General features: G+C 36.0%; 2 protein-coding genes across 2 annotated transcripts in view; one reads left to right on the forward strand and one right to left on the reverse strand.

Annotated features, from left to right (window-relative positions):
• The window catches only part of ACAD11 (acyl-CoA dehydrogenase family member 11), a 114,061-nt gene that overhangs the window by 53,577 nt on the left and 34,594 nt on the right, over nucleotides 1–25,890 (forward strand). The window contains exons 6-13 of the mRNA XM_052642058.1: nucleotides 1,820–1,961; nucleotides 2,306–2,427; nucleotides 4,264–4,370; nucleotides 5,941–6,067; nucleotides 14,389–14,466; nucleotides 15,153–15,291; nucleotides 17,193–17,300; nucleotides 22,076–22,174. Coding sequence (XP_052498018.1) covers nucleotides 1,820–1,961; nucleotides 2,306–2,427; nucleotides 4,264–4,370; nucleotides 5,941–6,067; nucleotides 14,389–14,466; nucleotides 15,153–15,291; nucleotides 17,193–17,300; nucleotides 22,076–22,174 — 922 coding nt within the window. The remainder of the gene's footprint in view (nucleotides 1–1,819; nucleotides 1,962–2,305; nucleotides 2,428–4,263; nucleotides 4,371–5,940; nucleotides 6,068–14,388; nucleotides 14,467–15,152; nucleotides 15,292–17,192; nucleotides 17,301–22,075; nucleotides 22,175–25,890) is intronic.
• On the reverse strand, nucleotides 23,803–24,855 carry ACKR4 (atypical chemokine receptor 4). The gene has a single exon (XM_052642070.1). It carries the CDS (start codon nucleotides 24,853–24,855, stop codon nucleotides 23,803–23,805), a length of 1,053 nt encoding a protein of 350 aa, XP_052498030.1.

The following is a 25,890-nucleotide window of genomic DNA, read 5'->3' on the forward strand; positions in this document are numbered from 1 at the left end:
CTCCTGTATTGTAAGCATCTCTTTACCAACTGAGCCACCAGTGAAGCCCATAGGCCAGTTGTGCAGAGGAAGTGCTAGTTTTCTTTGGATGTTGGGAGCACAGAAAAAAACAGAATGGTATGGACAAAAATGCATTGAATCCTTTTTTTAAAGCAAATTTAACTGATAATTCAGTATAATCACAACCATAAAAAATCTTATGAAGTCAAATCATGGAGGAAGTAATGATCAATTTTTCCATAGTCATAATAGAAAATTTTTTATTGCCTGTCATATGCCAGGCTCTGTACTTATTCATTGGATAAATACATTTTAGCCACCTACTGTGTGCTACGTACTTAAATAGACTCTGATAAACAAAATGGACATATTACCTACCTTTATTTCATATTCACACTAACTCTACACCAGATATGTTATGGTTACTTAAATTGAAAATCTGAAGTGTTAACTAGTCCAGAACTGCAGAGTTAACTGTCCAGAATTACACAGCCAGTAGATGATGGAGGGCTTCCCTCATGGCTCAGCTGGTAAAGAATCCACCAGCAATGCAGGAGACCTGGGTTCAATCCTTGTGTTAGGAAGAACTCCTGGAGAAGGGAACAGCTACTCACTCCAGTATTCTGGCCTGGAGAATTCCTTGGAATGTATAGTCCATGGGGTCACAAAGAGTCAGACATGGCTGAACAAGTTTCACTTTCTTTCACTAAATTGTAGAGCTAGGATTTGAATTCAGGTCTGTGTGGTTCCATAGACCACATTTTCCTTAAAGCTACAATAATGTGTACAAATATGTGACTGAAGTAAGGGAGTACAAACACATACAAAGATACATAAAGGCATGAAATGCAATAATATGCATTGCCTAAATGAACTCTGCTGTTTTATATGGCTTAGATAATCTTGGCTAAATTGTTGCTGCAGTCTCCTCTTTGCTCCCCTACAATCTATTCAAAACATAGCAGCTAGTGACCTTAAAATACAAATCCTATTTAGTTACTTTTCCTGTACAGACCCTCCAATGGAGTGCCTCCTCCCATATCCCATCCCTCCTACCTAACTTGAAGCAACCATAGTCATTGTTATCAGTTTGGTGTGTATTCTTTCAACTTTGAGTATTCATTTGCAACCTTTTTATTTAAATAGGATCATAGTACACATATTATTCTGCAGATTGCTTGTATTTTCAGTTGAATGCCCTATGTTCCTAACATAAAAATTTATATTCCTTTGATATATATTGTTACAAAGTAGCATGAGGAAAGCTGTTATTGATTCCAAATTACACAACTCTTTTATCATGTTGCTATATGATGATTGATTTTATATTCATAAAACAAGCAGCATCTTTTATAACAATTACCTTTTTGTATCTGCAGCATAAAATAACTTACTTAAAAAAATTACTGTTTCCATAGGAGTGAAATATTTGTCATGTTGCTAGATTCATTATTAGAGAATAGATTCTTAAATTATAAGTAATTGTTAGAATTTCTTCTTTTATCATAGTTAACTTCCAGTCAAATATTTTCAACTGCTCTTGCCTCCACTCTTTAGTAGACATGTTAAGGCTATGTAAAGTAAAATGAAGAACTGAGAGCCAATCATGGAAGCAGGGGACTTGGCTTTACTCATTCCAGGCTATTAAAATTAGTTATTTGATAAGTGAATTGTGCCACTGTGGGTAAAAACTGCAAACTACAGCTTCACATTTGCTTTTGATGGAAAATATGATTTTCAATATATTCTATTTCATTTTTTTCCTTATTTTAGTTATTTTAGATTTAATATATTAAAATCTTTTTATTTTTAATTACAGTCTCGAGTTATAGCTGTGCTTGATTGGGAGCTTTCAACCATTGGTCATCCTTTGTTAGACTTGGCTCATCTCTCCATGTTCTACTTTTGGCCAAGGACTGTTTCATTGGGAAATCAAAGCCATCATTTGCAAGAAAACATAGGTATGAAAACATAATGTTGCCTAAATTTCTATTAAGGTAAAATTGTATTTCTCTCCATAATTAACAAAAGATAATTTTATAATGTTAGATAACCAGCTTTTATTTGTTTCTTGAAATGTTTTTAAATCATCTTTATCAATTTTTTTAAAGTGTGCCATTCCACTTTTAGTAATTTGTGACAAAATGTAATTATTTCTATATAGTATCCTTTTGGAAATAAATACTTGGAGCATGTTTTGCTTTGTAGAATATGGTTTTATATTCAATTTTATATGTATTATGACATTTAAAATTATTCACCCTGACATTTTTATTAAAGTTCATGGTATGTACTGTTTTTATAGGGATACCATCAATGGAAGAACTGATTTCAATATATTGCCACTGCAGGGGAATTAATCCTAATCTTCCTAACTGGAATTTCTTTCTTGCCCTTTCATATTTTAAAATGGCTGGAATAGCACAGGTAATTAATTTTTTAGCATGTGTTTCACTGTTACTTACTGATGTACTCTTGAAAATATTTTTGGTTTTGGGGGGTGTTACATTCTTTTTTTTTTTTTTTTTTGGCTTGGCTTGTGGAATCAATTCCCTAACCAGAAATTGAACCCAGGCCCCTGACAGTAAAAGCACAGAATCTTAACCACTGGACTAGAGAATTCCCTTATATAATATCTTTAGATCAATTTATTTTCCACAATGACAAATACCAAACATGGATAAAATATAAATCCAGAGTTTACAGAATAGGAATTTGGCAAGGGAAAAAGTTGAGTAGCAAATGTGGTATAATAGACCAAAAAGATGGAGGAAGGGAGAGAGAAAGACATAATGACAAAAAGAAGAAAAGCATGTGAAAATTGGTTATTTCCTGAATATCAATATAAGAAAGAGCTAAACTCCTAATGTGATATCTGATTCAGATTGTAAAGCCATTTATTAATCAGGGCTGATGGTGAGGAAAGAATTATCATTGTATTTCCCAAAGCCTAGCACAGTACCTAGCATACAGAAGCCTCTTAATTATGTTTTTGAGTGAAGATAAGCAAATTGTCTTTTTTCCTAATAATATGACAAATTTTGAGAGAAAGTTGAATATAAGTACAGTTTTTTTTATTTACAGTTTAAACAAATGCATTCTTCATTATACTACCTCGTTAAACTAATTTTTCATTAACCTAAGTTTGAATCTTTGTTTATTTAAGAAATTAAGATGCTTCATCACTGGCAAGGGGTTAGGATTTATAGGAAGAACAAGTAAATAAGAGATTTTAGAAACAAAGGGAATGGGAAAAAAAAGATTAAGGAAAATTATGGTTATTCTTCCCTGTCCTCAGAGTCCATGCTGTCCTCCAGTACTTGAAATATCTTCTAAGAAATTGTTGTGTTACATCTCATCCTGTAGTTTAGAATCATATTAATCATATTAATTAATCTTGTTGCTTGGATGGATTTCTCACAATAAGGTTTATGGTATGTTTCTGTATTTGTCAGTTTCCACAAGAAAGATACCAAATAGGCTTTCAAATTAAAATGGATTTTCATTTCAAATGAAAACTTGACATGGTTTATGATTGAAATTAATATGTCATAAACTACTCTATGTCATAAACTATATAGTAGTAACTTTAGAGATGATCATAAACATTCCATATTAACTAGAAATGTGAAATTGGATTACAGTGTTAATATTGTACAAAGAATTATATACAGAAATAAACTAATGAAATTCAGTTGATACTGTTTGGGGCAGGGAACCAGAGAATATATTATGATGGAGGCACAGAATAGGGAGAGGTAAGAAAAAAAAAAAGTTGAGCATTCCACTAACACTATTCAAAGGAGAAGAGATTCACCTTAATTAAAGGTCCAAAAAAGGGGATACAGTATTCTTAGAAGTCATTTCATTGTCTTCTTTTTGTTTTGTAATTTTTAATTTTATTTTGATTTCTTTAGTTTTTTTTTTTTCTCCACTATGAAGGTAGAGCAGTGATCTTAAGAGATGATATAACTTGCCAATTTGGTATCTTTGGTAACTGCTGAAGTAATTTTGAAGTTTGGTTTGATTTCCAGCTATAATTCTGTTATGATTAGAGTATGTTAGCCAGAAGATAAGCATGTAATACTTTCATTTGGAGTGGCATGATTTTTCCTGCATGTAAATTAATAGAACTGATAGTCTGATTTATATCTTAGTACTTTGTAAGTTTAGTGATTCACATAGCTGGGAAACTGGGAAGACTGGATAACTGAAGAATACTTTTCATTGAATTTTAATCACTTTGTGTTAATTTACTTATAGGGAATTTATAATAGATATCTTCTGGGAAATAATGCATCTGAAAATAGCTTCCAGTATGCCAATGTTGTGCAACCTCTGGCAGAAATTGGATTGCGGCTCTCAAAAAGGCAAGCAAAATATAGATTCCGTGTTTAATTCAAATAGAGCCTGTATTAGGTATGTGAGGGTCATAAGCTTTAGAAGGATAGGGATTGTTTTTATTGCTTACAACACAAGGATTACTGCTGTCAACCATGGTTATTCTTTTTTTTTTTTTCTTTTAGTAAATCTCTTTTATGTTTGAAAATAAGTTGACTTCACATATAAAGAAATATCAATTTAATATTAAGAGGTTTCTCTTTTGCCAAGTGGAATTATAAACTTTTAAGGATATTGATAAAATTCTGAAATGTTCCCTTCTAAAGTTTGTTACTTACATATACCTATTTAAAATTACGTATTATATAAGATGATTTATTAAGCTTAAAAATGTTGCTCTCTTCCACCATCAAATTGCATGAAACTGTATTCAGACATTTAAGCATCTTTTAATTCATATGTCCATTAGTGGGGCACTTCTGAGGCATCTAATACACTTTTTCAAACCATACCTCCATCTAACAAGTGTGATGCAAGGGGAGGGTAAATTAGGGGATTGAGATTAACATATACACACTACAATACATAAAATAGATGATCAACAAGAACCTACTGTATAGTGGAAGAAACTCTACTCAATATTCCCATAAGCTTTATGGGGAAAAAAATCTGATAAAGAATAACTATATGTATATGTATAATTGAATCACTTTGGTATACCTGAAACTAACACATTGTAAACCAACTACTCTCCGATGTAAAATAAAAGTTAGAGGAAAAAAAAAAAACCAGTGTGATATATAGCGCTTACTGAACGCATGAATCATGTTGCCCCTGGAAATTTTGCCCAAGCCACAAGTTTCCATGACATCACCTTGAAAGTGAAAGTGTTAGTTGCTCTGTGTGTCTGACTCTTTACGACACCATGGACTGTAGCCCTTCAGGCTCCTCTGTCCGTGGAATTCTCCATGCAAGAATACTGGAGTGGGTTGCCATTTCCTTCTCCAGGAGAACTTCCTGACCCAAGGACTGAACCCAGAGCTCCTGCATTACATGCAGATTCTTTACCGTCTGAGCCACCAGGGAGGCCTGACATCACTTTAGGACCATTGTATTTTACACTTCATCTTATACATGAATATTTGTGATCTCTATAACATAATAAATGACAGTGCTGCTCTTCATAATGATCTTTAAAGGTCTTACTTATAATGACATCCTGCAATTGTATTTGTGAGGCAAATACTGAGAGTGTCTAATTCTATTTGTGTCCAATTTCTTTGCCTTCTTGTTTAGATATATTGATAGGTGAATTCAATAAAGATTTTAAACTCCCATTGATTGAGGTCATGCCAGGCTATGTTTTCTCCAAAAAGTGCTTTAAGCACTAAAGTTTAATGTTCAAAATAAAGTGATTCTGCATTCCTCTCATAACCATGAAAGGTTAAAAAAAAAAAGCTCCAAAATACAGAAGCTCTGTTTGAGAGATATTTACGGGGAATTGGGGGAAGACTTCACATTCTATTCAGAAATCTGTAATAATGATTTTGGACATCTTTGTAACTTTTTTCTTTCTTTGTAATTTTTTTTTAAATAAAGATCTTTCAGCACTGCACTTCCACAGACTGATACTACCCATCAGTTGTTTGTACAGACTAGGACAGGTCAGGAAGTTCTTACTAGGGTGAAGCAGTTCATGAAACAACATATCCTCCCAGTGGAAAAGGTAAGTATTCTATAAATAAACAGAATGTATTTGCACTTCAAGACTATTGATGAATTACTTCTGTTATCTCTTCTTCTAGGAGTACCCTGGTATCATTTCTTTGCAGTCAATCCTTACCTAGATGCCCCTTCTCACCTTAGCACTGAACTGCTACAGAGCCTAATCCTGAAAAATTCCAAGCTTCTTTAATATGCCAAGGGAATGCCACATAAATCTGTGGAATTAAAACTAAGTTGAAGGGAATTAGCTGTTTGTAAAGTTAAGATCTTTGAATAGAGTAAAATATTACTTTGAGGGTCTTTTCCTAAGGCAGTGACAGCCTTTTTTTTCTTTATGAGCCCCTTTGAAAATTAAAAGGAGTTTATGTTAAACAAAAAGGGCATACCCAGAAAATTTTGTATATTATTTGAAACTGTATATGGCTACTACCACTGTTCCCCTCACAGGCTTCTGTTCTAAGGTGTTCAGTTCAGTTCAGTCGCTCAGTTGTGTCCGACTCTTTGTGACCCCATGAATCGCAGCACGCCAGGCCTCCCTGTCCATCACCAACTCCCAGAGTTCACTCAGATTCACGTCCTTCAAGTCAGTGATGCCATCGAGCCATCTCATCCTCTGTCTTCCCCTTCTCCTCCTGCCCCCAATCCCTCCCAGCATCAGAGTCTTTTCCAATGAATCAACTCTTTGCATGAGGTGGCCAAAGTACTGGAGTTTCAGCTTTAGCATCATTCTTTCCAAAGAAATCCCAGGGCTGATCTTCAGAATGGACTGGTTGGATCTCCTTGCAGTCCAAGGGACTCTCAAGAGTCTTCTCCAATACCACAGTTCAGAAGTGTTAAGTTTCAGTAAATTCACTGAGAGTAGACAAGCAATGTGACACACTCATTCATTCAGTTAACAAATAATAATTGGGTACCAAGTAATGGATTAGGCACCTAGCAAGCCATTGAAAGTAAAAGGAAGAACAAGAAGACAGGTCTTTGTACTCCTATAGAGCTTATACTTTAGCATGAAAGAAAGGCACTAAGAGATGATAAATGCTGTGAAGAAAAGATAAAAACTATTATGACTGTATAAGGCATTCCTGCCTCAAATTAGGTGGTCTTGGACAAATAACTTAATCTCTCAGAGGCCCAATTTCTTTATCTACAGTATGAATAGGTATGACTATGTACATAATAAATTCCCATTTAAATCTTCTGTGATTCTGAGAGCTCTAGAGCTAGGTGAGACAAATTAAATAGGAAACTGAAAAAGACTAAAATTCTTTCAACAAAAATTGTCAGTGTTGATATGTGTTTATAGAGCAGTTACTATTGTTGCTTGAATTATATGAATAATTATAATATTTTTAGTGAAGATCCAGAGTAAGATGAATTTGGCTCACAGTGTGGAATATAGCTTAATATGAAGAAGTGCTTTCCAAAATAGTCACTTCTTAAATGTGGTCAGTGGTTAAGGTATCACTCTGCAGACTTTCTGCTCTAGTTAGTATATATACAATTTTGAGTTTTAAAATTCTGAACTTCTGATGACCAGAATGTAAGACAGTACTATAAATCTTGTAGAGGAAAACATAGGCAGAACACTATCTGACATGAATTGCACCAATATCCTTTTGGATCCACCTTCTAGAGAATGAAAATAAAAACAAAAACAATTGGAACCTAATTAAACTTAAAAGGTTTCGCACAGCAAAGGAGAAAACCATAAAACGAAAAGACAGCTCACAAAATGGAAGAAAATATTTGCAAATTATGGAACCAACAAGGGATTAACCTCCAAAATATACAAACAGCTCATGCAGCTCAATATCAAAGAAACAAACAATGCAATCAAAAAATAAGCAGATCTAAGTAGGCATTTCTCCAAAGAAAACATGGCTGAAAAGCATATAAAAATATGTTCAATATCACTACTTATATTAGAGGAATGCAAATCAAAACTGCAGTGAAGTATCACCTCACACCAGTAAGAATGGCAATCAAAATCTACAAACAATAAATTGTGGAGAGGGTATGGAGAAAGCAGAAACTTCCTACACTATTGATGAGAATGTAAATTGGTGCAGCCACTATGAAGAACAGTATAGAGATTCCTTAAAGAACTAACAGTAGAGCCACCCTATGATGTAGCAGTCTCACTCCTGGGCATATATTCAGAGAAACTCTAATTCAAAAAGATACACCCCAATGTTCATAGCAGAACTATTTATAATAGCTAAGACATGGAAGCAACCTAAATGTCCATCAACAGATGAATGGATAAGGAAGATGTGGTACATATATACAATGGAATATTACTAAGTCATAAAAAAGAATGAAATAATGCCATTTGCAACAACCCGAATGGACCCAGAGATTATCATGCTAAGTGAAATAAGTCAGAGAAAGACAAATGTCATATGATATCACTAATATGTTGAATCTGAAAATATGATGCAAATGAACTTATGAACTTATTTATAAAACAGAAACAGATTCACAGACTTAGAAAACAAACATGTTTACCAAAGGGGAAAGGTGAAAGAGAGGGATAAATTAGGAGTTGGGGATTAACATATATATATTACTATCTATAAAACAGATAATCAACAAGGACCTACTGTATAACATAGGGAACTCTACTCAATGCTCTTTAATAACCAATATGGGACTGAAAAAGAATATGTATATGTATAACTGAATCATTTCGCTGTAAACCTGAAACTAACACAACATTGTAAATCAACTCTACTCCCTGTAAAATTAAAATTTTAAAAATAAAATTCTGAACTTTGAGGTATTAAAAAGAAAATACACCACTTTGAGTTGAAGATGGCAGACTGAAATCTTGGACGAAAATCCCCTTGAATTAACAATAAATTTTTTAAACTGTATTTTTGAAAGCACAAAAATAGGAAAAGTGCACATCAGGGGACTAAAGGTTTTGAAAAGAGGATGGAAATTGGATTTGGAAAGCAGGATGGATCATACCAAAGACTAAACCTTAACAGAAAGCCACATTTCAGGAGAATTTCACAGTGAGAGAGGTCTTTAATACAGGTGGTAACCAATTTTTCCTTTTTACAATGGACCCCCTATGATTGCCTGTTATGAAGAGCAAGAATAACAAGAGGAAGAGAAATCAAGATATTTGATTGAAGAATAAACCTGTAATATGTGGGCTGCTTGGGCTGGTTTCTAACACTCCTGGGTAGCAGCAGTGATTGCTCCATACAAAAAGCTGCCAGAGTACTCTAAAAAAGCAGATGATCTGTTTCCAAAAAACCAGGGCTTCAAATGATAGTTAGTGCTCCAGAGAAGAGTTCTCCACTTTTTTTTCCCCAGTGAGGGATTTGTTGTAGACCCCAGCTTGCCTATCAGCCTACCTGATTTATTCAAAGGAGAGTCAACTGGCAGAGGAAACCAAGTAGCCTTGTTCTTTCATTCCTAAATGTAAATGAGCAATCCAGGGAAGCAGAGAAGAGGTGTTACAAGTTGGATCATGATACATCTGCTGAACCTCATCTCATGCAGCTACTAAAATATTTACAAAGAATTTTCAATAAAATGCTTTGGGATAAATTTAGAAAAAGCAGTCTGTAGTTTTCAAGGAAAAGTTTGTCAACATTTTGTGTGGCAAGGAAAGCCATAACCATTTTCTGTTAGCACATTTTTCAAATTTAAATTATATCTAATGAGAGCTTTTTCTTCCTTTAAAAACTTGTACTAACATCTGTAAATGTTTTATCCTGTAGAATGATTCTGAACAGTACTAATCCCTATCTCTGAACACACTCATTTGAAATGATGCTTGGAGAAAAGTAATTGGCTTTTTCGAAATAGAAGGAGAGAAAGCCTATAAAATTCTGTCCACTATTTTTATAACTATATTTATAAACACTAGAACAGTCATATCTAGAAATTAAGATTCTATCATATAATATGCTAACATCTTAATATTATATATCTTTAGTAGTAAGACTCCTGATGACTTTTTCTTAATACTTTATATATCTTCCCAACTTATAACAGGAAAAAAATAAGGTTCAATTTATGCTCTTCTAATGACCTTTTAAATTTCTTTGGATATCATAAAGTAAGAACATGAGAACCCATTATCCATTAAAATGTTAAAAGATGATTCTTCCTGGAGGGGAGGGAGAGGGAATTGGTGGTAATCAAAAGTTATAAACTTCCAGTTATAAGATAGGTAACTAGGAATGCAATACACAGCATGATAAATACAACTTATAGTTATGTGTGAAAGAAAGAATTTTTTCTATTTCTTTAATTTTATATCTATATGGAATGTGTTTATTCACTAAACATTGTGATAATCATTTCATGATGTGTGTTAGTCAAGTTATTATGCTGTATACTTTAAATATATACAGTGCTATTCAGTTCAGTTCAGTTCAGTCACTCAGTCGTGTCCGACTCTTTGCGACCCCATATATCTCAATAAAACTGGAAGAAAAAAGGAAATGAAATAAAGGCAATTCTTCTTATTTAAAATGAATAAGGAGTCTTAAAATAGCATGTAGAACAGAAACTAGCAACATGACATACTTGAGAACACACTTTTAATATAATGGTAACATTAGTCATATTTTTTACTGGATCTAATAATATATTAGGGAAGAATTCTTGCTTCTTTTTTTCTAACAGGCTTAAGTTTAAAGTGAAAAATGTATTATATTGCAAAATTACTTATAGGCTCAGATTTAAGACTATGAACTAATATACTCCAAAGCAGTGTGTCTGTCAGTGAATGAGAAAGTTAAATATTAAAGGTGATATCTGGGGAGAATTGATCAGGCACCAAGCATATTTTCTTTTTTCCTTTTCCATTAATAAACTATTTTTTCATACTTTAAGAATTAAAGAAAGATTCTTTGTGATAAATTATTTTAATTCTGACTTCTACCATACCACATATTGTTGTGTTGTTCAGTTGCTAAATCTTGTCTGACTCTTTGCAACATATAGATTTTGCAAAATTCCAAATCATACTTCCCTCATAGCTCAGTTGGTAAAGAATCCGTCTGCAGTGAAGGAGACCCCAGTTCAATTTCTGGGTTGGGAAGATCCCCTGGAGAAGGGATAGGCTACCCACTCCAGTATTCTTGGGCTTCCCTTGTGGCTCAGCTGGTAAAGAATCTGCCCACAATGTGGGAGACCTGAGTTCGATCCCTGGGTTGGGAAGATCTCCTGAAGAAGGGAAAGGCTCCAGTATTCTGGCCTGGAGAATTCCGTGGATTATATAGGCCATGGGGTCGCGAAGAGTCAGACATGACTGAGCAAATTCCACTTTCACTTTTCACTATTAAATAATACAAATATTTAAATAATTATATAAATGGCATAAAGAAAACTGAGTGCCAAAGAATTGATGCTTTTGAACTGTGGTGTTGGAGAAAACAAGTGAGAGTCCCTTGGACTGCAAGGAGATCCAACCAGTCCATCCTAAAGGAAATCTGATGCTGAAGCTGAAGCTCCAGTACTTTGGCCACCGGATGCGAAGAGTTGACTCATCAGAAAAGACCCTAATGAAGGGCTTCCCTGGTGGATCAACTGTTAAAGAATCTGCCTTCAATGCAGGAGACCTGTGTTCGATCCCTGGGTTGGGAAGATCCCCTGCAGAAGTGAATGGCTACCCACTCCAGGATTCTGGCCTGGAGAATTCCATGGACCTCAGTCCATGGTGTCACAAAGAGTGGACATGATGAGCAACTTTCACTTTCATTTGATGCTGGAAAAGACTGAAGGCAGGAGAAGGGGACAACAGAGGATGAGATGGTTGGATGGTATCATGGACTTTATGGACCTGAGACTGAGCAAACTCTAGGAGTTGGTGATGGACAGGGAAGCCTGATGTCCAGTCCACGAGGTCACAAAGAGTCAGACGTGACTGAGTGAATGAACTGAACTGAACTGACAAATGGCATAGTGTAATTTCTCACAACTATAGAGTCAAACAGAGATAGTCACAGATGGGAATTTGTACACGTATTGCATAACACATTTCTTATCAAACACAATTGCATTACTATTTCCATGGCAACATGAGGGATGGAAATGTTAATAATTAACAACCATAAACAGGAAGTCTTCCAACTTAACTTACTTCCTGACAGAAATGACAAGTACTGTTCATTGTGGTGCCTATGAAAGAGCCATCCTTTGTCTTCTTGAAGTTTTAGACTAGCCATGCTTCAATAAAAGAAACATTTTAGCATATTCACTTATATGACTGTAATTTGGTGAAACAATTTTAGAAAACAATTTTGTAATACAGAGTTTTGACCAATGTTCATAGCCTTATTTCAGTAATTCTATTAGCGTATATGTAGAAAATAAGTACAGAGTTGTTTTAAGAGCAAAATATTGCAAAACGTCCTTATAGTCCAATATTTTAGTTCACAGATTAGAGATTACTGTTATTGTTTTTATGTAGCTAGTTGTTAAATTTCAACTTACCTTTGTATTTATCACTTTATTTATTTACTATTCCTTCTTACAACCCAGATGTTCCTTCTTGGATCAAAATCCTTTAATAAGAATCTGCTAGTAAACGCTTATTTTTCTTTGTTTTTTCCTTTTTTTCCTCCACATCTGAAAAGGGAAGCAATGATTCTCTCTGTATCCATCATATCTTAACCACTCATATTTTCCTTCCATTGAATTCCTGTGCTTCATTGAAGAAAGGAGTAATTTCTTCAGATCCTTCTTTCAATTTATTATTATTTGAATGTAACTAGTCCATCATTCAACCTTGCATAGAGGGGTGTATCTCATTATTTGGATTGTGTCAGAATTGCCCAGAGAGCTAGTTAAGATTACAAAAATAGGAATATACAAGTAGACTCATCGAGGAAGGATACAGCCTGAACCCTTGTGTTTTATCAAGTGATTCTGATGCCCACCACAGTTTGAGCATCACTGCCATTGTGTTTTTAAATTTAATTACTGTGATTTTTCTTTGCCTCAAGTTGTATTCAGTCTTTTTCAGGTTTGTCTGCCCAAGTTTGATAGTCCTTTGTCAGCCTCTTAATTCCTTCTTTTATTCTTGGAATCTATTGGACACAAATACTTTTTATTCTGTATTTAATCATTATTCTATCTGTGGCCTTTGGGGGTATGATTCTATTTTGTTGAACTTTTGTTTTTGCTAATTCTTGCTAATGGTGGCTTGTTACCTTGAGTGTTTAGTTTTTTTCATTCTGCAATCACGTTCTTTGGAATGGAATTTTATCTGCAGGGATTAGTCAAGACTCTTTTAAAAAAAGAACTTTTCCTCCAGAGTGAATTTGCTTTTGCTTCTGCAGTACTCTTAGGCACTGCCACCAGGAACAGTGTAAACTTAATTTTTGACTTAAATCTTTAGGGCTACATAGGTCTGTGAATTCAGATCTCAAACTTGATTAAAGACAGGCTTCAGGTTAGGAATGTTTCTTTTTTCTGTTCCATCCTATGAATGGTCTTATTCAGCTTTTTGTTTTTATTTTCTACTTTTTTCCACTTAGGTTTTGCAGATCAGGCATCCTGGCTTTGATGCAGGGAAGTGGTGGTCTCTGATCCTCCTCTTGCCCTGTTTCTGACATTTGGTTTTGCCTGCCTATGTGGCCCATTGGAAACTAGGATCTAGGCTAATATAAATCAGCCTACACCCTCCAGACAAACTTGGTTCCAGTGCTCACTCACACCTAAAGTCAGACATTTTTATTCCTGGCCTCTGAGGAGTTTCCTTATTTTCCTTTCAGCACAGCTATGTAGTATTACATGTATTTTTAAAATTATTTTAAATATTTTACCCAGCATTTTTAGTTGTATTACCCTGAGAGAGGATTCTATGACCATCCAGTATGCCATCTTACTGAAAATGGAACACTCGAATCTTGGTGTAGGATTTTGAAAGTTAATTCTCTAATACCAAGGCAGCATAATTTTGTGAAAAATAAAATATTGTATTATTTATTATATATTACATATGATTATATATTACACATAGAATTATATGTCTTAGCCTGGGCCTTAGTTTCCGATGGGCCACATAGGCAGGAGTCAGGAAGCAAAAACAAATGTCACAAATAGGGCAAGAGGAGGGATCAGAGATCACTGCTTCCCTCTACCAAAGCTAGATGCCTGATATGCAAAAAAAAAAAAAAAAAAAAAAAAAAACCTGTAAAATTTTTTATAATTCTGTGATTTTAGAAATTTTACTGATTCAATAGCAACTGAAAGAGCTTTTCACTTAAATATGTTTATTTACTTTGGATATTAGCAGCTTATGGCATTACTTTTATTAACTCTAACTAATGAACTTTTTTATACTTTTAGGAGGTAATTGAGTTCTATGTTCAAAATGAAAATTCAGTGGACAAATGGAAAAAACCTTTAGTAATTGATAAACTCAAGGTAAGAAAAATAAGAGGACCTTAAAACTGGACAATTTATATGCAGGTTTTTTTTTTGAGAACTTTAGTTTGTTGTCGCTTCTCTTGTTATGTAGAGGATAATTATATCAATGATAACTTTTGTTATATATGTAGAGGATAGTTATTCAAGTATACTTTTTAAAAAAGAAATTTAAAAATAGAATCTGTAACATACAAATTAGTTTACATAGTGTGTTGTGTGTGATATGTAATGAAGACAGCTTCTTATAGCTATTCAAATTAAAAATACAATCAACACTTTCACTTGAGACTGAAGTTGAGGCAGAGTATTTGTCCCACATAGGCTTAATCCAAATTTCATGTTTTCAAATGGTAACACATGTTAGAAATTGAAGTGCACAAAATAGTGTATTTGGCATAATTATGCTCAAATGGAAGAGATTTTATAATAGCTATGATTCAATAAGAAGCACTCAAGTAACTAAATTTAGTTTTTCAGCCAAATATAAGGAAGCTTTGTGGAAAAGTCATTTATTTAACCATTGAGAAAATGTTGATTTATAATGAATTAATGACTGCACGTTGTAGGATATGATGAAATAACTTCATAAGTTTGAAAGGCATAAATACCAATATCTTTTAAAAGTAAACTATTTTAGGTTGTGATAAATTATGGTCACTCTGGCATATTCATCATCTTGACAGGAAATGGCCAAAGCAGAAGGCCTCTGGAACTTGTTTTTGCCAGCTGTAAGCGGTCTCACCCAGGTGGACTATGCCTTGATTGCTGAAGAAACAGGAAAATGCTTTTTTGCTCCAGATATCTTTAACTGCCAAGCACCAGGTTACAACATTATTTTAAAGCATAACTTTTCTCAGATATTTTAAGCAGTCTTTAAAATTTCTCTATTTTTTAACAAGGAAATTTTTATACACAAAGTCATTGATTTATAAATTTGTAATTTTACTTTTTAGTTATTTTCATTTAAATGTTAAAAAATGGATCTAATGTTCTCATTGTATTATTCTTTTATTAAACATCATTACATTGAGTATTAGTGAATAGAAGTTACCATCAAAGGGATTGGCATTATAAAGTTTCCCTTTTTCTGACTCGGTATTAAATATATCTATGGTTAGTTAGAATGAATAGAGTTTTTAAATCTTTTGATTAGCCTCACTGTCTCTCCATTTACTTGCTCATTCTTTATCAGTTGCCTACTATATGCTAAGTACCATTTTAGGAACTCAGGATAGATCATGAAATAAAATACACAAAGTTTTCTGCCCTCATGGAGCTGACATTCTGATAAAAAACAAAAATAAACACCAGATAAATAAGTAATTTTACAGTAAGTTTGAAGATGAAAAGTTCTTTGGAAGAAAAAACCCAGTGAGGTAGGGAAGTGCTGGAATGCTGAGAGATGGGGAATATGTATTACAATTTATTATTAAGGTGAAAGGCACAGGATAGGCCTTATTGAAAACGTGACGTTCGGTAAAGACTTAAAGAGGGTGAGAGAGTCAGCCATGCTTAGATCTGAGGGGAGAGTTTTCATAGCATAGAGAACATAACATACAAAGGCCTTAAAGCTTGAATGTGATTGGTGTATTTTAGGAATAACCAAGGAGGTTATTGTGGCAGGGAAAGAAAAGTAGAAGATATCAAAGGGAAAGGGTCTTATATGTTGGGACTTAACAGGCAGATGACAACTTATACTTTAATGAAATGGACATTTGAGCAGAGGAGTGACAAGATGCCTCTTAGTTTTTAAAGGATCCCTTTGGCTGCCTTGTTGAGAATTAACAAAAGGAGAAGGATATAAGCAGGGAGTCTTGTTGTGATGGTCCTGAGCAATGGATGTTAGGGATATGTTCAGGGAAGTAGCAGTGAAAAGAGTGAGAAGTGAAAGAGTCTAACTGTATTTTGAAGGCAGAGCTAAGAGGATTTCCTGGTTGGTTTTGGGGTATTAATGGAAGAATCAAAGATGCCTTCAAGGACTTTCAGTTCAGTTCAGTTCAGTTGCTCAGTTGTGTCCAACTCTTTGTGACCCCATGAATTACAGCAGGCCAGGCCTCCCTATCCATCACCAACTCCCAGAGTTCACTCAAACTCATGTCTATTGAGTTGGTGATGCCATCCAGCCATCTCATCCTCTGTTGTCCCCTTCTCCTCCTGCCCCCAATCCCTCCCAGCATCAGAGTCTTTTCCAATGAGTCAACTCTTCGCATGAGGTGGCCAAAGTACTGGAGTTTCAGCTTCAGCATCATTCCTTCCAAAGAAATCCCAGGACTGATCTGCTTTAGAATGGACTGGTTGGATCTCCTTGCAGTCCAAGGGACTCTCAAGAGTCTTCTCCAATACCACAGTTCAAAAGCATCAATTCTTCATAGCTCACACAGTCCCAACTCTCACATCCATACATGACCACAGGAAAAACCATAGCCTTGACTAGATGGACGTGAGTCTGAGTGGACTCCGGGAGTTGGTGATGGACAGGGAGGCCTGGCGTGCTGCGATTCATGGGGTCGCAAAGAGTCGGACACAACTGAGCGACTGAACTGAACTGATTATGTTTAGTCTATGGCCATGCCACCCTGAACACACCTGATCTCATCTATTATGTTTCAAAACATTTTTGTTAGTAAATATTAAAAAGATTCGTCTCTTATCGATATAAAGTTTAGATTTCATATTAGTACATTTTTAAATGCAAAATAAATGCTTTTCTTTATTACATGTAGACACAGGGAACATGGAGGTGCTCCACCTATATGGAAGTGAGAAACAGAAGCAGCAGTGGCTAGAGCCTCTTCTTCAAGGGAGTATTGCCTCCTGCTTCTGTATGACAGGTAAGAGCAAATCAGTCACATTCTCCCATTGTGCACTCTTGAGGTTATATGGAGGGACTAAAGAAATGTGGAATGTGGCTTTGTGTTTAGGCAAATTTTCCTGTGACCAGAAATATGAATGTGTTTGTTGTGAGCCCAGTTTTAATATTTTGGCATTTTTAAATGTGCAGAATAAAATCATCCTCCACTTTGGGAGGATACCAGATGTTTTCTGGTAGCCTGCTTTAGCAGCAGAGTACCAGATCACCTGACCTGCCTCTTGAGAAATCTGTATGCAGGTCAGGAAGCAACAGTTAGAACTGGACGTGGAACAACAGACTGGTTCCAAATAGGAAAACGAGTACGTCAAGGCTGTATATTGTCACCCTGCTTATTTAACTTCTATGCAGAGTACATCATGAGAAATGCTGGGCTGGAAGAAACACAAGCTGGAATCAAGATTGGCGGGAGAAATATCAATAACGTCAGATATGCAGATGACACCACCCTTAAGGCAGAAAGTGAAGAGGAACTCAAAAGCCTCTTGATGAAAGTGAAAGTGGACAGTGAAAAAGTTGGCTTAAAGCTCAACATTCAGAAAGCGAAGATCATGGCATCTGGTCCCATCACTTCATGGCAAATAGATGGGGAAACAGTGGAAACAGTGTCAGACTATTTTTGGGGCACCAAAATCACTGCAGATGGTGACTGCAGCCATGAAATTAAAAGACGCTTACTCCTTGGAAGGAAAGTTATGACCAACCTAGATAGCATATTCAAAAGCAGAGACATTACTTTGCCAACTAAGGTCCGTGTAGTCAAGGCTATGGTTTTTCCAGTGGTCATGTATGGATGTGAGAGTTGGACTGTGAAGAAGGCTGAGCACCACAGAATTGATGCTTTTGAACTGTGGTGTTGGAGAAGACTCTTGAGAGTCCCTTGGACTGCAAGGAGATCCAACCAGTCCATTCTGAAGGAGATCAGCCCTGGGATTTCTTTGGAAGGAATGATGCTAAAGCTGAAACACCAGTACTTTGGCCACCTCATGCAAAGAGTTGATTCATTGAAAAAGACTCTGATGCTGGGAGGGATTGGGGGCAGGAGGAGAAGGGGACGACCGAGGATGAGATGGCTGGATGGCATCACTGACTCGATGGATGTGAGTCTGAGTGAACTCTGGGAGTTAGTGATGGACAGCGAGGCCTGGCGTGCTGTGATTGATGGGGTCGCAAAGAGTCGGACACGAATGTGCAACTGAACTGAACTGAACTGAAACCTAGTTTCGTAATCTTTTGACTTGCATTTAAAATTGCCTTCTAAGGACATTTAAGATCTTTTTTACATTAGAATATGAAACATTCATCTTTGTGATAATTTTATACTGACACTTAAAAAGTACTCCACTCTGCCATAAATTGAAAAAAATAGAACTTTTACTCGTGTTGGTCATATAGCTCAAATTATAAATTATAATCATGTGGGCTGATGAAAGTAGGAGCATGTTAATAAAAGTGGGTCTTGGTATATTTGTACATAGGAAACAGTTATTAAGAACTCTTACTCAAAGAACAAAGTCACTGTTTTGTAATTGAGTTAGAATTAAACTAAGTTTCATCTGGCCATAAATTTATCAGAATTTATTATCCTTCTGTAACACTGAATGCATTTATAATAGTAAAACTGGGACCTCCCTGGTGGTACAGTGGATACGAATCCACCTGCCAGTGCAGGGGACATGGTGTGATCCCTGATCCAGGAAGATTCCACATGCTGCAGAGTAACTGGACTCGTGCATCCCGACTACTGCAGCCCATTCACCTAGAGCCTGTGCTCTACAGCAGGAGAAGCCACCACAATGAGAAGCTTGTGCACTGCAACTGGAGAGCAGCCCACATTCTGCACAACCAGAGAAAGCCAGTGCACAAAAACAAAGACCCAGCACAACCATAAATATAAATTAAAAAAAAAAAAAAACTTAAGTAGACAGCTCCTTTTCTAAAGAAAGAGTGTCTCTAGTTTTAGAAGGGGAACACATAAACTATTTGAAGGATACTGCTCAGAAGAGCAGCATATTAACAAACGCAGATTACTATGATTTAGAACTAGCCTGTTAAGTTCTAAAATGCAATGCTGTAAAGCAGTCTTGTAAAGCTGTCCTATGGAAGGCTTTCTGAAGACAGTAAATTTAGAGCTGGTTTTATAGAATGCAACATAGATCGATGACAGCATTACTGATGGAATCTGCAAGGCACAGTTAGAAGCTGTTTAAGATACTACAGAAATAGTGTCAGAGATGTAGAAAACAAGCTATGGTTACCAAGGGAGCAAGCGGCAGAGAGGGGTAAATTGAGAGACTGGGACTGACATACACACACACACACACACACACACACACACACACGTATATAATAGATAACTTGTATATAGCCTACTGTATAGCACAGGGAGCTAATGACCTGTATGGGAAAAGAATCTAAAAAAGAGTGGATATTATGATTCACTTTTCTGTACAGCAGAAACTAACACAACATTGTAAATCAAATATACTCCCAAAAAATTAATTTAAAAGAAAGTTGGTTAATATACTAAACCTACGGTGATCAAGACCATCCCCAAGAAAAAGAAATGCAAAAAGGCAAAATTATTGTCTGAGGAGTCCTTACAAATAGCTGTGAAAAGAAGAGAAGCAAAAGGCAAAGGAGAATAGGAAAGAGAGACCCATTTGAATGCAGAGTGCCAAAGAATAGCAAGGAAAGATAAGAAAGCCTTCCTCAGTGACCAATGCAAAGAAATAGAGGAAGACAATAGAACAGGAAAGACTAGAGATCTCTTCAAGAAAATTAGAGATACCAAGGGAACATTTCATTCAAAGATGGGCTCGATAAAGGACAGAAATGGTCTGGACCTAACAGAAGCAGAAGATATTAAGAAGAGGTGGCAAGAATACACAGAAAAACTATACAAAAAAGATCTTCACGACTGAGATAATCACAATGGTGTGATCACTCACCTAGAGCCAGACATTCTGGAATGCAAAGTCAAGTGGGTCTTAGGAAGCATCACTACGAACAAAGCTAGCGGAGGTGATGGAATTCCAGTGGAGCTATTTCAAATCCTAAAAGATAATGCTGTGAAAATGCTGCACTCAATATGGCAGCAAATTTGGAAAACTCAGCAGTGGCCACAGGACTAGAAATGGTCAGTTTTCATTCCAATCCCAAAGAAAGGCAATGCCAAAGAAAGCTCAAACTACCACACAGTTGCATTCATCTCACACGCTAGCAAAGTAATGCTCAAAATTCTCCAAGCCAGGCTTCAAGAGTACATGACCCATGAAATTCCCTATGTTCAAGCTGGATTTAGAAAAGGCAGAGGAACCAGAGATCAAATTGCCAACATTTGTTAGATCATCAAAAAAGAGAGAGTTCACCAGAAAAACATCGACTTCTGCTTTATTGACTATGCCAAAGCCTTTGACTGTGTGGATCACAACAAACTATGAAAAATTCTTCAAGAAATGGGAATACCCAACCACCTGACCTGCCTCCTGAGAAATCTGTATGCAGGTCAGGAAGCAACAGTTAGAACTGGACATGGAACAACAGACTGGTCCAAACTGGGAAAGGAGTACATCAAGGCTGTATATTGTCACCCTGCTTATTAAACTTATATGCAGAGTACATTAAAAAAAAATATGTCAGGCTGGATGAAGCATAAGCTGGAATCAAGATTGCCAGGAGAAATATCAGTAACTTCAGATATGCAGATGACACCACCCTTATGGCAGAAAGGGAAGAACTGAAGAGTCTCTCTATGAAAGTGAAAAATTTGGCTTAAAACTCAACTTTCAGAAAACTAAGATCATAGCATCTGGTCCCATCATTTCATGGCAAATAGATGGGGGAATAATGGAAATAGTGACAGACTTTATTTTCTTGGTCTTCAAAATCACTGCAGATAGTGACTGCAGCCATGAAATTAAAAGATGCCTGCTCATTAGAAGAAAAATTATGACCAACCTAGACAGCATATTCAAAAGCAGAGACATTACTTTGCCAACAAAGGTCCATCTAGTCAAGGCTATGGTTTTTCCAGTGGTCATGTATGGATGTGAGAGTTGGACTATAAAGAAAGCTGAGCGCCAAAGAATTGATGAAGACTCTTTGAGAGTCCCTTGGACTGCAAGGAGATTCAACCAGTCCATTCTAAAGGAAATCAGTCCTGCATATTCATTGGCCATCTGATACAAACTCTGATGCTGGGAAAGATTGAAGGCACGAGGAGAAGGTGATGACAGAGGATGAGATGGTTGGATGGGATCACTGACTCAATGGACATGAGTTTGTGTAAGCTCCGGGAGTTGGTGATGGACAGGGAAGCTTGGCACGCTGCAGTCCATGGGGTTGCAAAGAGTTGGACACGACTGAGTGACTGAACTGAACTGAACTGATGGTGGGGAAATCTGGCTTGCAAATACAGGTTTCCACTGTGGGAAGTAAACAATGATATTTTCAATGTATGTTTGATGATTAGGGAGAGGATTAAGTGAGTTGTAACCCAAGTCATATGTCACTGAGTAAGCCAAAACCACACAGTTTTGATAGCTGATCTGAGTTGTTCTAAATATTTCATTCATTCTCTCAGTGCACATTTATTGAATACCTACTATGTGTAATGGTAGGAAGATGAAAAAGACAAAGATGCCTCTGTCATCAAAGAGTTCACATTTCTTTAAGTGTCTTTTATAAACCAGTGGTATCTGCCTGCCTGTAAATTGAGCCTTTGCTTATTTGTAGAGCCCGATGTAGCTTCAAGTGATGCCACAAATATTGAATGTAGCATCCAGCGAGATGGAGACAGCTATATAATTAATGGCAGGAAATGGTGGAGCAGTGGTGAGTATTCATAATGATCCTTCATGCCAGATGCTGTGCTAGAATAATAAGATACATAGTTATTCCTTTCATGACCACAGTTCTTTAAATTCTACCTTTGAAAGCATTTTCAAATTTAGAAATAGTTGATAAAAGGAAGAAAGCTGAGCACTGAAGAATTGATGCTTTTGAACTGTGTTGTTGGAGAAGACTCTTGAGATTCCCTTGGACTGCAAGGAGATCCAACCAGTCCATTCTAAAGCAGATCAGTCCTGGGTGTTCATTGGAAGGACTGATGCAAAAGCTGAAACTGCAATACTTTGGCCACTTCATGCGAAGAATTGAGTCATTGGAAAATACTCTGATGCTGAGAGGGATTGGGGGCAGGAGGAAAAGGGGACGACAGAGGATGAGATGGCTGGATGGCATCACCAACTCGATGGACATGAGTTTGAGTAAACTCCAGGAGTTGGTGATAGAAAGGGAGGCCTGGCATGTTGTGATTCATGGGGTCGCAAGGAGTCAAACACAACTGAGCTGAACTGAACCGATTAAAGGAAAGTAATCTTAATGTCTTGATTAGGCAATGTTTATTTTAAGAACAGAAAACATCTATTTTTTTTACAGTTGGTGAGGTAAAGATTTATATTAGTACATACCATGTTTAGCCATTGTCATTTCTACCAAAATTAAATTTTAGTAGGGGCATATTACCTGGACTATAATAATTTATACATAGTTTTTGAAGAGATAAGCAATACATGTTATTAAAATTTATTTGTGGTACATATTTTCATTGCTTAAAAATACAAGTGTTTAAGTGAAAAGTAATAGGAAAATATTTAGTCAACCCTCAGTAATAGAATCACATAAGTGGATAAATCCTTTAGGCAATTACAAAAATTAAAACCTGTGCTTGTCTGAGGATTGCTTCTAGAGTATACATGATAAGTCTAATAGGATAACCAGCTTATTACTAAAGAAAGTTGACATAAAAGTAAATTATATGTTAAGAAACTTACTATTAATACATTAAAATGGCCAGAAAAGCTTTTTTTTTTTTTTTTGCTAGTTTTTATTCTTTCTGGAGTTTTATGAAATCACTTACACATTAGAAACAGGAAAAAGAAAAAGACAGCCAGAAAGCTTATTTTTTTATTTCTGATTGCTAATTTTTACTCTTTCTCAAGTTTTATGAAATCACTTACACATTAGGAACAGGAAAAAGAAAAAGTCATTAAATGTTGCTGCATGATTATTCAAGTATTAAAATTATGCAGGAAAATTGTTATATTAAAATTTAGATAATTTAAAATAACCGTAAATGACCCTTAAATTAAACCTCTTTAATAATCTGTTTTAGATGACCTAACTTGTAGTGTTTTTCTTATGTATGACTGTTAATACTATTTTCTTATATGGTTAGCTTTAATTTCTATGTTTTTTGAATTTATTATTTTGTTTCCTCTTTTTCTTGGCTTCTACCCTACTCCCCTTTCCCGCCCCAACCTCTTCTTTGCTACAAGTTGCCACCACAGTGTTTTAAATTTGAATTTCTGAAAAATGCAGATGTTTGATGCAGATGCAAATGTTCTCAGCAGGAAGCATCATTCATGTGTATTGAAGCAAGAGAGAGTTGGGTCTTATATTTAAATGCTGAAGGTACTGGTTGGCTCTGTAGCATCTTCAGATTCGAAAGGAATCTCCTCCACATTTTGTCTTCGTCTTCTCCAGGATCCATATTTCTTGGCAACTTTCATGATGTAGTTTTTAAAAGAGGTTCCCATGAAAACATACAGGACTGGGTTGAGGCAGCTGTGGAAAAGTGCAATACTCTCTGTGATCTGGATGGCAACATCCATGCGTTTGCTCATGTCACAGTCAGTGATCAGGGAGTAGATGATGTCTATGGCTTGGCAGAACTTGACAATGTTATAAGGTAATTGAGTGATGATGAAAACTATGACCACTGTGAGCAGAACTTTGAGGGGCTGAGATTTTTTAATATTAGGCATCTTGATGAGTGTCTTTGCCGTGATGAAGTAGCACACTGCCATGATAAGAAAGGGTATTACAAATCCAATGCAGACTTCCAGGATTTGAATTGATGCTTTCATTGATGTTCCTAGGTGGTATGGAAAGATGGGAATGCACCTAGCTTTATGATTTACTGTATAAAAAACCAACTGAGGGATACTCAACAAGATGGCAGCCACCCAGACACAGAAACAGATGACCCAGCATGGTTTTCCCACTCCCGATTGACTGGGAGCTTTAGTTACTGCCCAGTATCTGTCTGTGCTGATACAAGCCAGAAACTGCATTCCAGACACAAAATTGACTGTGTACAAGGCTGAAGTGACTTTGCACATGATTTTCCCTAAAACCCACCCATGAACTGCATTAACTGCCCAAAAAGGCAAAGTGAATAGAAGGAATAAATCTGCCACTGCCAAATTCAAGATGTACACATCTGTTTTGGTTCTCCGCTTTTTGTAATAGGCATAAATCGCCACTACAGTGGAATTGCCTGCAAGTCCAATGATGAAAGCTATTGTGAAGAAGGCAGGTAGGAAAACTTTTGCAAATTTTCTGACCTCTTCTTTTATACAGATCACTTCATACTGACTATAGTCATGAGTGTCATTCGTTTCATTTTCCTCATAATAGTAATCTGTTGACTGGTTGTATTCCAAAGCCATGGTTCCAATCTAAATGGCAAAAAGAATACAGTATATTTATTTTAATATTGCTTAAATGGAAACACTTCTGCTCTAGCATATGTTTTATGCTTTTATTAGAGAATAGTTTGTTGCCATAACATATGTGAACCTGAGTCTGCCACTCTTTGAAACTCTTTAATGGAAGTCACACTGGAGTATATCCTCAAGAGTAGTTTTTCATCGCTTGTTTTGACAAGTCTGTACAGGAAATGGGATTTACAGAGGGAAGATAAAAAATAATACCCTGGGAAATGTTCCTAATCATTAAGCCCTAAAACTTTTACATACACAACTTTGTGATTCTTATGCAGTATATCAACAATAAATTAAAATAAATTATTTAAAATAAATATTTTACTTATATTTATTCATGAATTTATTTTAAATTAAGTGAAATTATCTCAGAATTGTACTTAGTTTTAGTTGTTGGCTTTTATAAAACAAAGTCTGCTCCAGTTAGCTTCCCTCCAAAGCTTGCCACTGCATGCTGATTGTAAACTACTATTTGATAGAACTGTTGTTCCACTAGTCACCTAAGCCTTAAGCCTGCACCATCCTTGATTCCTCTCTTATCTTCATTCCTTCATCCAAGACTTTCAGTCTGCCCCTAAATTCTGATTTTAAAATCTGTCTCTTCCTTTTCACATAATTGAGCCACATTATTACCTGGCCTATTACAATGTCTTCCCAGCTGGTATCCTACTGTTCTCATTCCTTCTTACCACTTCCTTGTCAAAAACATGCTTTTTACTGCCATCAGTGTGCTCTGTCTCTAAAATGTCAGTCTTATCACTCTCCTGCTTAGCTCCTCACCTAAAAGACACATCTCTCTGAAAGATACAATCTAAGTTCTTTACCATGATACCCAAGGCTCCATAATGTAGTCCTACCCATGGTTCCTGTACCCCCTCTACTGTACACCTTACACTGCAGACAATGATAGTACTGATTTGCCAGTGGTTTGGGGGCACACACCATGCCGTAGTATGCATCTACATCATTACTCATTCTGCT

Source organism: Budorcas taxicolor, chromosome 1, assembly GCF_023091745.1.
Source record: "Budorcas taxicolor isolate Tak-1 chromosome 1, Takin1.1, whole genome shotgun sequence".
In the NCBI taxonomy this organism is placed as follows: domain Eukaryota; kingdom Metazoa; phylum Chordata; class Mammalia; order Artiodactyla; family Bovidae; genus Budorcas; species Budorcas taxicolor.

Excerpts from the sequence above, each read along its gene's own strand:
- ACKR4 (XM_052642070.1), bottom strand. The coding sequence starts at position 24,855 with ATGGCTTTGGAATACAACCAGTCAACAGATTACTATTATGAGGAAAAT.